We start from the raw sequence: 13,313 nt of genomic DNA on the forward strand, positions 1-13,313 counted from the left end.
TTCACAAATTTTGAATATATAAAGAAAGCTAATAAACAAACACTTATTAAATCAATACAAAAATCATCTAAAAAATCACTTCTTTAAAAATACGGAAATGTGATATGAAAGATATGGTTCGAAAAGTGGCATATGTCCTCTGAGAATGATGAACCCCCGACAGTGTCTGGTCAGCTTCGGCTGAAAGGGGTATTGGGAATATGGAAAGTACGTCATTGTTGGCTCAAAGGGAAGAAGCTATATTTTTCCAAAACAAACAATTTTGCAGATTGTTATGAATATGTTAAAATTAACGACAAAACAGAAATTACCCTTGAAGACAACAAGTCACAGTTCACCATAAAAACGGAGAGCGGTGACAAATATACATTATCAGGCGTTTTACCGGAAGTATTAAACTGGGTCTTTGCACTTCGAACGTGCAAATCTACATCCAAATCATTCTCTATGGATCAGTTCCGTGTCATCAGTGTTTTAGGTCGAGGCTTTTATGGGAAAGTCATGCTCGTTGAAAAGCTTGACAATGGCCAACTTTATGCAATTAAAACCATTCACAAGAAGCGAATTCTTGATCTCAAACAAGAATCCACCGTACAAGCCGAACGAAATCTTTTACATTCACTTGAACCGAATCCATTTATTGTTCGAATCGAGTTTGCCTTTCAAACAGCACACAAGTTTTATATTGGTCTTGAGTATGCACCAGGTGGTGAATTACTTCATCATTTATCAAATCTTAATGTATTACCCATTGATGACATTCGCCTTTATATTGCCGAAATAGTATTAGCACTCGAACACCTTCACAAGAACAACATCATATATCGAGATCTTAAGCCTGAGAACATCCTCCTAAGTAAAGACGGCCACATCAAACTAACCGATTTTGGCCTCTCAAAACAAGTCGAAGAAAACAGCACGAGCACTTTTTGTGGGACCGCCGAATATTTAGCGCCGGAGATCATTGCACATAAGCCGTATACATTTAAAGTTGATTGGTGGGCACTTGGGATTCTATTCTATGAGATTATGTTCCAAGAGACGCCATTTTATGATGAAAACCAAAACAAAATGTTCGAAAATATTTTGAACGAAGAACCTGAAATACCAAAACATAGTCATAAGGCTGCTTCTGATTTAATCATTAACTTGCTGAAAAAGGATCCTGAAGAAAGATTCGATTGTGACCAAATTAAGGCGCACCAATTCTTTCATGGATTGAATTGGGAAAAAGTTATGAGATGCGAAATAGCTCCAAAAGATTTTAAGGCTGTAAATGAAATGGATCCTGAAAACTTTTGCTCAGCTTTCACTGGTGAGGTGCCAATGGACTCGGAACTGATGACAAAGGATCCGAACTTCGAACTCTCAAACTTCTCATTCGGACCAACAAGCAGCGACTTCCTTTAGGGCTTAAGTAAAAGGTCATGAGAAAATTCTTTTTTCTTTTGCGTAAGTGAACCGGATGAAAAATACATTGTGATGCAATTGAAACGATTTACAATTTGTTCTTTTATATATGAATGCTTAGCTGAAATTGTTGGATCTTAATCGAAATGGTTTAAATTATGGTAAACTATTTTTTGCTTACAATTTTATATAAAACATAAAACTATAATGCAAAATAGAAGATATTCTTAAATAATATTCATTAAATATCTTGTTTATGTACATTGAACCAAATAGGTCTTAAGAAGAAAAGAATTCTTTAAGGAATAGATCTTAGAGATTTTCCATTTATTTCAATATCGTTATAATTGCAAAAATGAATTCACTATAAGTTTATTAAAAATGTTTTACTTTGGCTTATAACCATTTTAACATTAAATTCAGGTAAACCTTAAATTGCTTGGTGTATTTCATTCAAGAGAGGTTCAACGCCAATGTCTTTCAACAAAGAAACTTCAAATATTTTGTATGATTTATTTTCCAAGTATTTCTTACATTCAATTTCTAAATCATTTGGAGTAAAAGATCTTTCTTCAGTAATATCACACTTGTTATACACAACAATCACTTGGTGTGGTATGTTCATTTGGATTTGTGAGAAAAATTTTATGCTTTTCAAAGAGTTTATATGATCAGGACTAACAACAATAATTACAACATTCGCATGACTTGTATATAATTCCGCTGTTATAGCATTGTAGGTTTCATCAAACTTTCCAGAGTTATCATAAATTGTCTTATTTTCGTCACCATTAATATGACTTAAAGTTCCTGGAAGAGTTGATTTGTATGTGTCACTTTGTTCAATGCCACACAAAATATTAAAAAGTGTTGTTTTACCAGTGGCTTCAAAACCAATAATAGTAGTAATCGAATCCTGATTTGTTGGGTTTTCGGGTGGGAGTTGACCAGTATGACCAAGGTATCTTCCATTCTTATCTCTTACAACACAGGGATCGTCATCATAATATATGGTTTTAGACTGATTCATTCCCATTTTTTGAATTTTTCCAAAAATCTGATTTTTAAAATTAACGTCTTCTTATTGTCAACAAAATTGATGTTTTGATCGGTTTTAATATAAAAAGTGAAAATTTTAGTCAAATTTTTTCTCCAAGTTTTTTTAAATCGATTTTAATCGTGTTTTCGAGTTTTTCATGTGTGACGGGTATCGTTAGAAAGGTTTTGGAAGTTTCAAAAAACCGCCCAGGTTTTCTCAAATTTTAATGACAAAATTGGATTCTCCACAATTAACCGACCCTATTTGTGTTCGTGTGTTTGGAACTTTTCCTATTTCACCCTTAAGGGTGAATTTGTAACAAATGTCTGTTCTTTAAAATCATTAGAAAATGGATCTTCTTCAATATCCTTATATGATAATACACTAAAATTGTTGATTTCATATGTTTTATTTTCATTTTCTTCTTCAAGTTTATTTTCGTCATTCGTTTCATTTTCGTTTTTTGATGTTGTCGTAATATTATAACAAAAATTACAACAATTATATAATAAAAACAATTATTCCAATTATAATTCCAATAATTAAATATATATCATTTCCATTTTCGTTATAATTTTCTGATTTCGAGTTTATAAGAATATAAAAATTGGAATAATATGAAATATATGTAGAATTTTATAATCATATTAAATAATTTGCTCTTATAATATTGAAAATATTCCGAAATTCGTAAATGTTATCGTATTTGAAATATATATTTTATTAATTGAAATTGTGTTCGTAATTGTTAATGAATTTATCAAAGTATTCGATAACGAAATTCCATATGAATATGAATCTGTTTCTATTTCTTTTTGTGTATACGAAAGTGTTAGTGAGATAATAAATGATTCTGATATGGTATTTGATTTTTTGTTAATGTTTCTGGTTTGATTAATGTGATTGATGAAATAACGGAATTGATTCCAATTAATGTTCGTGTCTTTGATTCACTAAATGTTTCTGCAAATGTTTCTGAATTCGTTTTTGTTAATGTTTCTGTTATTGATTTCCTTGTAATTGGAATATATATTTGTGATGATGTCAATGAATTCGTATTTGTGTACGTTCGTGACTGTGTTGTTGTCGGTGAACGTGACAATGTATTCTATGCTACTCTTGAAGATGTATAAGTTTCTGTATTTGAAGCGGTATTTATTTCTAATCCATGTATCTGTATCTATATATTTGCCATTTACTTTTGTGTGTGTGTATGTATATATGGTTGTTTTTGTTATTAAATATGCAAATGTTTTAACACTTGTACTCTTGTATGTCACAACATTCACACTTGTATATGTTTGAATTGTTGTGTAAACTGATGTATATGATAGTGTTGATGTTTGAATATAATTTTCTGTATTTGAAGCGTTATTTATTCTAATCCATGTATCTGTATCGATATTTTACAATTTTTGATCATTTATTTAACTGAGTTCTTTTTATCAAATATATATTTTAAATAGAATTCATTAAAATAAAAATAATTTTAAAACATTTTTATTCAATTGGTCTGGAAATCTTTTCAATAATATTTGTTTCATCCTTAAAGTTTTTATCATAATTATCCAAAGCCACACCATAAAACAGCTTTGCTATTACTTTATTCCTTGGCACCAAAACTCCATCCCAAAACGCGTCTCCGATTTTTTCATATATCAAACCCTCATTTTCCTCATCCACAATATCCTTTAATCTCAACAAATACGTTTCGTTATCACTAAACACTAAAGCTAAATGCGCTAAAGCCAAAGGATTTGTTGCAGCTCGTGAAAAGAACATCAACGCTCTTTTCTTCTTTTGATATAAATAAAAAAGAATTATGCCAATCATAGTGGAAGCTGTTTCACTTCCTTTTGCTAATGCTCTATAAAATATGTTCACAGACATATCATAATCTCCGACCAAAAACGCGATGAATCCGCAGCGAATTAAATCGCTTTCTGTTCCACATGTACATTTGTTCTTAAACAAGATGTTACTTAATATGTCTCGTGGTGACTTATCATAGAGTTGATGAATAAATATGTTACACAACTGCAAATTTCGTTCGCGAAGATTCGGTGATGCAGTTGTAAATATTTTAATGAGTAAAAGTGATTTAGTGTTGTTTTGGACACATAAAGGTGTAATATAACATTCATCAATCGATTGCGCAATATTAGGACGGAATTGAAGTTGGATACTTGAGTCATATGAAAGTTGTTGTTGTTCGTGTTTGATGCAAAAACTTTCAGAAAGTTGATTTACTTCACTGTAATCATCTAGAACAGCAGGTGGCGATAAGCGAATAAGTGAATAATCAACAGATTCAAATGTTGGAGAATATTTATCCCAAATATCGGGATTTAGTTTTTGCATATAAATTAATGCTTTTTTATATCCACAAATTGCACAATAACGATACCAACGGATATGAATGGGATCATTAAGTAAGTAAAATATGTTGGAAACTAGAAGCGCTCGTCGACTATTTATGGTATTATCAAAAATGAATAACGTAGAACGGGGTATAAAATGGAGTGCTTGGAGATATTGACCTGAGCGTATAAATGACTTTATTATGTCAATGGATAAGAGTTGTGGATTGGAGCGATAAAAACGTTTATGCCAAAAAAGAGATTTTTTTGTATTATTTAGATAATATGACCCAAGTAAAGAAATGGCTTCCAAGCTACCATGGTCAACTGCTTTCTTAAGAAAAAATTTGGATGTATGAAATAATTGATGCTTTTTTGAAAATAATGCTAACAATAAATAAATGTTATAACATCTTTCTTTGTTATTAAGACTAAGCGATAAATCAACCTGCCATAAACGTGAAAATATTTGGTTAACTGATGAAATATTTTGAAAATCATTATTTATATCTGTAGAAATTTGATTGTCTAACGTCTGGTGATCATTTATTTTTTTCTTATAATGCCGCTGGTGAATAATGGAGTGAGGTGAAGGAACAAGAAGCATTTCGCAAAGCGCACCCACCAAACGGTTTTTGAAGAAAATTAATTATTAACGGTCACATTCAAATTTTGCTATGTTTAATTCTGTAAGTATTTAAGCTTTCTGTTTGTGTTTTTACATAACACAATTTCAAAAAATGGATTTGTATCTATTTAGTATTTATTTATCTATAATTGTACTTACAACATGAAGTTGATTTTAGGTGTTTCAAACACGAAATCAACCATTTTTAGTTTCTGGAGTTTCATTGGAGGCTTCTTCTTTATTTTCTTCTTTGGCATTTCAGGAGTAACTTCAAGATTCTTTATTTCCCACATTTCGCTTTGTATATTTTCATTTGTTTTATCACTTTCCAAATCAGATGTAAAAAATGATTCAATTTTCATATTTTTACCTTTTGCAAAATTTTGTTTTTTACTTCTGCTTCTTTTGTTATCTTTGTAAGTATCAATTTCGTTTGACTTTCTTTTCATATTATTTTTTGATTTAGCATTTATTTCGAAGAAATTTTCTGCTTCTGATGAAATTTCTTTTTTGTTTTTTCTTTTTCGATTAGGTTTAGTATCAGATTCTGATGAAATTTCTTTTTTGTTTTTTCTTTTTCGATTAGGTTTAGTATCAGATTCTGATGAAATTTCTTTTTTGTTTTTTCTTTTTCGATTAGGTTTAGTATCAGATTCTGATGAAATTTCTTTTTTGTTTTTTCTTTTTCGATTAGGTTTAGTATCAGATTCTGATGAAATTTCTTTTTTGTTTTTTCTTTTTCGATTAGGTTTAGTATCAGATTCTGATGAAATTTCTTTTTTGTTTTTTCTTTTTAGATTTGGTTTGGTATCAGATTCTGATGAAATTTCTTTTTTGTTTTTTCTTTTTAGATTTGGTTTAGTATCAGATTCTGATGAAATTTCTTTTTTGTTTTTTCTTTTTCGATTAGGTTTAGTATCAGATTCTGATGAAATTTCTTTTTTGTTTTTTCTTTTTCGATTAGGTTTAGTATCAGATTCTGATGAAATTTCTTTTTTGTTTTTTCTTTTTAGATTTGGTTTTGTATCAGATTCTGATGAAATTTCTTTTTTGTTTTTTCTTTTTAGATTTGGTTTGGTATCAGATTCTGATGAAATTTCTTTTTTATTGCTTCTTTTTAGATTTGGTTTAGTATCAGATTCTGATGAAATTTCTTTTTTGTTTTTTCTTTTTAGATTTGGTTTGGTATCAGAGTCTGACGAATTTTCTTTTTTAGTATTTCTCTTTTGATTAGGTTTTGTATCAGATGATGAATTTTCTTTTTTATTGTTTCTTTTTCGATTAGGTTTAATATCAATCTTAATATCGAAATTGGAATTATTTTCGATGTTTGTTGTAATTTCTTTTTTATTTTTTGTATTTCTTTTTTCTTTTTTCTTTTTTGTTATTGTTTCAGTTTTGAATTCTAATTCAGATGAAATTTCTTTTTTAATATTTCTTCTTCGTTCTTTAGTTTCAGTATCTGATGAAGTTTCCATTTCCATTTTTATTTCATCATCTTCCAATTCTGAATCTGTTAAAATTTTAACTTTTCTTCTTTTTGTTTGTTTCTTTTTCGCATTACTTTTCTTTGTGCTTTTCTTTTCGCCAAAAAATCCATCAAAGTCAAAATCATCCGAATCAGAGAACAATTCACCAAATGTTTTACCACTTTTCTTTTTAATTCCACCAAATAATTTCAATTCGAGTTCCGACATTTTCTCTTTTTTCTCTTCTTTATTTGTTTGATTCTGAAGAAAAAATGGTGGAACATAAGGTTTCTTTTCCTTAACTTCGTTTATATTATTTTCATCTTTTTTTTTTTCATTATGGCCATTCTGTTTTTTCGACATTTGTTCTTTATTCTCATTCATTGATAATGCGATTCTATTTAAGTATTCATTCGATGATGAAATATATGAAACTTTTCCGATTGGTTTCGATGGTGAATTTATTGTACTGACACTATCAATTTTATTTAAACTTTCAGTTGATGAAGATTTATTTAGAACTTGGTTTTGTTCATTATTTGTTTTTTGTGAATAGGCTTTTTGAGTAATATAATTTATTGCCGTGGATGAGGTGAAAATCGGTTTTGGGCGTTGGAAGTCAATTTTTAGTTTTTCAATGCTTACCGACTTTTTCAATGGATTACTTTGATGCTCATTTTTTGGCGCCGCATCTTCGGAAGTCGTTGTATCATTGTTGGAATTATGACTTGGTAAATCAGATTCTTTTGTGGAGGATTCAGGAGCTTTTGACTTGAGTTCCAATTTTGGATTAAAGGATTCATATGGATTGAATGATAAAACTGGCTTGAATTGTGTTTCAGTTGTATCATGGTGGGTTGGATTGTAAGATTGAATTGGTTTAAAATTTGGTGTTGGTTGGTTGGATTGGTTTGAATTTATTAATGGAACTGGTTTTAATTGCTCTGTTGGCTGACTGGGCTTGGCTGGTTTTATTGACGGAGTTGGTGTCTGTTGTTCTGTTGATTCATCCTCTTTTATGATGGATTTCTTTTTTGGTTTTGATCGATGAGTTGACATGGAGCGTTGTTTTGGAGCCACTTTCGGTTCTTCATTTACTTCTTCTTCGTGTGATGATTTTTTTCCCCTCCTGCTTTTTCGCTTTGCATTATGGCTTTTTGATGTTTTTTCCTTTGTTTGATTTTTTGTAACATTCTCCTTTTCTACAGGCTGCTTTGTGCTTTTTTGTGGTTTTGGTGTTTCAACTTCTGGAATGAAATGTTCGATTTTTTTTTCGACAATCTTTTCAGGAGTTTTCATAAAAGGAGCACTCACCATCTGATTACAAGAAAGTGGGATCTTCCTTACGGACTGTTCATTAGTTACTTTTTGTGGACTCCAGCATGAGGTTGGCGAAAATAATCCTGGTGAATTCTTGAAAATACCTTGAGAAGTCTGAAATAATGGGCGGGATGCTTGTGTGCTATTAGAATTATTACCTTTATTTGGAAAAATACCTGTTGAGGAAGCCGAATTTCCCCCTACATTAAACATTGAGTCCAGAACTTTGGGTCTTTGAAATTACGAGGCCACAGGTTCGGTTTAGATAACCGCCCTTTTTTTGTGTTTTTTTGTTGGTTTGTGGCCGTGGAAAAAACAAACAATTTAAATCCCATAAATCATAAAGATTGGATGAAAGACGACAATACTGATGGAATAAAGAGAATGCTCATTCTCAGCACTTGATAACGAAAAGAAAAAATTGAATTCAATAGAAAAAATAAGAGTTTGTTGATGTGATAATTTTGTCTGTTGGTTGAAGAATGTTTGTTTTTTGTTTTGAAAGAGGAAATTAAATAGCAATGCATCTCTAACCGTTTAATCGCCCTTTTAAAAAACCGGTTTTACAATGAAGGTTTTAGGTTTTTGTACATGCGCTACGGTTTTTTAGAAGTTTCTGAACCTTACGATTATTTTCATTAAATTTTACAAGCAGTTTTTTTCGTTTGGAATTCTGGATATATACGTTAACTTTTTTGAATGGAATTGAATGGTTTATTGTTACGGATTTTTGGAGATGAGAGTTTTCATAAAAGTAGGTAATCTTACAAAAGAAATGTTGTTAAAAATATGAAATAGCATTAACAAAACGATGGCAACATAAGGTTTTTAAAAATTCCTTTTTATCTTACTAATACATGAAAATATTTTTGGTTTTCGCAAAACCGAATTTCAAGCCCTTTGAAAAATTTCTGATAAATTGAAATCAGTTCATTTCGATTTGTTAACAAAAAAACCAAGTAAACATATGAAAAAATCAAGACAAACTGTACATAACCCCCGATCTTCGTTAAAAGGGTAAAAAGCTTAACACAATGAAACTAAATAAAATGTCTCAGTGCTTCTTAAAACATTTATTTTTGTAAAAAAAACAAAAAATTTGAAAACTGATTTTTATCTCATATCTTTAATTTTTTGAAATATTTTAAACTTAAAATAATAAATATAGTAAAGACAACTATAGGCAATATGACTTTGTTTTAATTTTTTTTTAAAATATGAATATTCATTGAGAAAAGCAAAAAAATTTACTAATTTTCACTTAACTTTTGGCACTTTTTTACCATTGTTTTTTCGTTTACCATTTTTTAATGCTCTCATTTTGTGTATAAGATTTCGGTTATTGGTGAAAAATTGAATAGACACTCAATTTAAATAATAAACAAACGACATCCTTAAACTTCTCTCTTTCCCCGAATAAACAAATAATAAATGTAAATTACGAACCTGTGTATACAGTCGATAAGTTTCTTTCAGCTTTCCCGATTTCACAAAATTTTTCTTCTTATTCTGCCTATCAAGAAAAAGCAATTTCTTGGTATAAAAAAACTAAACGAATGGCTAGAAAATTATCACTTCCTCTTCCTGTACGGGGTTCTCTTCCGTGTCCTTTTAAACCATTTATTAATCCAAAATTAAAAAATAGAATTCCGTCAGGATATTTAGGGCCAGAAAATCATCTTCAGCTTGAATCTATAATACTAAAAGAAGAGGCGTTTGATGAAGAGAGTGCTTTTTCCCAAAAGGGTAGATTCAATAAAACAGTACCCATATCTGCACATATAAAAAAAGATAATCAATGCAAGCTTATTCCTCCAGAGCCTAATCCAGATTTTTATGACACATATGAAAGCTATCTTGAAGCAGTAAATAATTGGACAAAAATTTGTTCCCAAGCTTCTTTTATTCCCGATCATCCAGAAAAGTTTAAAGAGAACGAATGTCAAGAAATGGCGCCCAATCCAAACCTTGGGCATTATATGACTGATTTTGATGAATTTGAGGATCTAATTAGTAATCCAATTCAGAATTCGGATTGTATTTCTCAAAAATCAATGAAAAGCAGGCGGTCAAGGAAATCCAGAGGGTCCAAGCAATACAAAATTAAAGTTGTTGTCAAAAAAGTCAAAAAGAAGCCCAAGATCAATCTCAAAAAATCGAAGAAATCACTTAAGAATCTTTTCAATTCTTTGCAAAAAGTTGAACCGTATGAAGCACCGCCTCCTCATAAGACCAGTTTTCGATATATATCATTTCCAGTTTTCCCTACTTCTTTAATTTATTCAATGCAATCTTATGGAACTGATGATCTTGATCCAAAAACCTTCTCTATTTCACGTGTCTTCAAGCTCATTCAATACTCCATGAATGCAGCAACACAATACGGCTCCATCACCACTTTTGAATTCAAACCGTCTCCATCGTTCACTGAAATTTGCGATTCGTTAAATAAGGCTAATACATCATTTGAATCAATATATATGTTTTATTTCCTACATAATATCTTTGAAACAAATTCAACCATATCAAAAATGTTAGTTTCTGATACTCAATCATTATATTCTACTTTACGAATCTTAATCAAATTTTCTCATGTATCTGATTGTATTTATGACCCAATGGTAAATCACTTCAAGGAACTTATAAAAGATGAAACTGATAAAAAATATGAATTATTTTATCAATCTTTAACAGGAATTAACAACCTAAATATCCTCAAAAAAGTACTTGTACAGACATTACGAAGGAATGAAAGCCTTTTTAACGTTATTGAGACAGCTTATATGACATTTATGGAATCTTTTCTTCAAATGATTACAAAGTCATCGATGTTTTTTATCGACTGGATGTATTACCTATCCCAAAAAGATCCGATTTTCTTATCTACGTTGTTTATTTATATCTTTTCGATTACTTCAGTCATCCCATTACTTGAAAAATTTTTAACATCCTTTAATAGTAATAATCGCTCTATTTTTTACATATTTAAGTCCATTGCTGAAGCAGACTTAAGTAAGTTTCATATATTATCCATCATTATAATTTATAATTTATCGAATTCTTTAATCATTTACAAAATGTTAGAAAGCTCTCAAAATTGTCAATCTCTGTTTGATTCTCTCAATGAGCATTTAACTAATTTCATTTCTTCGTTGTTCAATATGGATGTTCAATATTATTGTTTACCACTTGATAACATTAATGAATTAATTAATAAAATTCCTTTGTTGTCACCACATAAAACGACCGTTACGCAGACGTTACTTTTGGACTCATTGATAGATTTACTTATCAGAGCCTGTTCAAATTTGCAACCGCACCAAACACACGATTATTTTGTCAGCGCACTTTTTGTCACGCGTAAACTATTCAAAAACTCTAAGGATTGGAAAACTTTATGCAAAGTACTAGAATCCTTACAGATGATTACAGAAAAATTACATAATTACGGTACACCTTTACACGATAATGTAATGATTATCGAAATAATGAAATGTATGGTATCTGATTCTTACTCTGTATCTTGCGCTGCTTGGAAAACTTTCGTGACTTGGGTAACTGTTACAAAGAATACACTACAAGAGTTCGTCCATGAAGAAGCTTTAAAACAACCTTTCAAAGAAATGCTGGAACAAATTACACCAATGCACTTTCTGCCATTTGCTGAAGCGATGGGAATGATTATAAGTTCCGATATAAAACAAGCAGACATAGGTTTGTTCATGAGATATGTAAATGGATCAATCGATTGTCAGTTGGTATATAATACATTGGTCGAATTAATGGAAGATAAAAGAATCGTATATAGGAATGACTTCGTGAAGAAGTTCAGGAAAATGATGAGGACACATAAGGAATTGTTTAAGACAACAATAAGTACGGAATTATGAAATAAAAATTTTGTTTTGATTAATAAATTTTTGTTTGCAATTGGTTCTCTTGGATGAGCACTTCGTTCATTTATAATAAAGAAAATGTTTTTGATTAAGTTTTTCTAATGAAAGATTTGAATGTTTGTTATTAACACCAACGAGGCAGATACTTGTATCTATAAAAAAGCAAACTCTCCATTAAAAAAATTCATTAAAAGTTATTTGATCAAAATGGGTGTTTTCATCCAACGGCATTGCCCATCGGCTTTCGTACGTTTATAACCGCATGCCGCTCTCTGAAGGAGATTTTTAGGGACTGTAAATTGTTATGAAATTAAAGAAATTCAAGGAAACAATTTGAGTAATAAAATTTCATATGAAGCTAAATTGGCATTTTTTATTATAGTTGCTGTTGTTTATCCAGATAATGCCAAATTCGAAAATTAAATAGCTTAACGTTCAAAATTGGCCGATGCTAGATTAAGGGGGTGTTGGCGGTTGATATTGTCAAAAAGTGGCCGATACTATCAATTAAAATCGGTTTAAGTCAAAATTAATTTTCTTTGTTCACATCACTTAAAAATGTTCTTTGTTATTTTAGCAACAGCATTCTCACTGAAAAAGAATTTCTATTCTAAAGAAAATATCACAGAGCTCGTAAGTAATAACACTTATGTCGCTGTTTTTAATCTGAACGTAACTGAAGAATCAACTAAAAATCTTAAGACAATCTTCAAGATGGCTAAAAAGATTTTCAAGAAAATGTCTACTGCTAAAGTTGTTATTGCTGTTTGCGCTGATTCAGAAAAGGAAACAGGCGAACTTCAATTTTATGTCAACGGAACAATAGCACAATCAGTTGAAATGGAAAAACTTGAAAAGAACCAATTAATTGAAATCTTAAAGGCTGAACAAATCTTGAAAGAAAAGAAAGAGAAAACTGAATTTAATGAAAATGTTGAAAAGGAAGAAGAAAACGATGAATTCAAGCAAAAAAAGAATGAAATAAACCAAAAGATCAAAGAGTTAAAGCAACAAAAGAAGGAACTCAAGAAGCAAAAGAAAGAACAAGAAAAGAAGGCCAAGGAAGAAGCAGAAGCAAAAAAAGAAGAAGCAGAAGCACCAAAGGAAGAGGCAAGTCAAGAGAAAGAAACAGCTCAAGAAGAAGTCAAAACTGAAGAACCATCTACAAAAGAATTGTAAACACTAAACAGC

The 13,313-nt window shown here is 30.3% G+C and overlaps 3 protein-coding genes across 3 annotated transcripts; 2 read left to right on the forward strand and 1 right to left on the reverse strand.

Annotated features, from left to right (window-relative positions):
• Positions 1–132: 132 nt before the first annotated feature.
• On the forward strand, positions 133–1,410 carry GO595_003037 (AGC family protein kinase; the record flags this gene model as incomplete). The annotated part of the gene is made up of 1 exon (XM_067916014.1): positions 133–1,410. The coding sequence occupies one exon, from the start codon at positions 133–135 to the stop codon at positions 1,408–1,410; it is 1,278 nt and encodes a 425-aa protein (XP_067776838.1).
• A 2,539-nt stretch (positions 1,411–3,949) lies between these two features.
• On the reverse strand, positions 3,950–4,810 carry GO595_003038 (uncharacterized protein; the record flags this gene model as incomplete). Its single annotated transcript, XM_067916015.1, has 1 exon — positions 3,950–4,810. One exon carries the CDS (start codon positions 4,808–4,810, stop codon positions 3,950–3,952), a length of 861 nt encoding a protein of 286 aa, XP_067776839.1.
• Positions 4,811–12,680: 7,870 nt separating this feature from the next.
• Positions 12,681–13,301, forward strand: GO595_003039 (uncharacterized protein; the record flags this gene model as incomplete). The annotated part of the gene is made up of 1 exon (XM_067916016.1): positions 12,681–13,301. The coding sequence occupies one exon, from the start codon at positions 12,681–12,683 to the stop codon at positions 13,299–13,301; it is 621 nt and encodes a 206-aa protein (XP_067776840.1).
• Between the last annotated feature and the right edge of the window lie 12 nt (positions 13,302–13,313).

This window comes from Histomonas meleagridis (genome assembly GCF_020186115.1).
Source record: "Histomonas meleagridis strain 2922-C6/04-10x chromosome Unknown contig_20, whole genome shotgun sequence".
Lineage (NCBI taxonomy): Eukaryota > Parabasalia > Tritrichomonadida > Dientamoebidae > Histomonas > Histomonas meleagridis.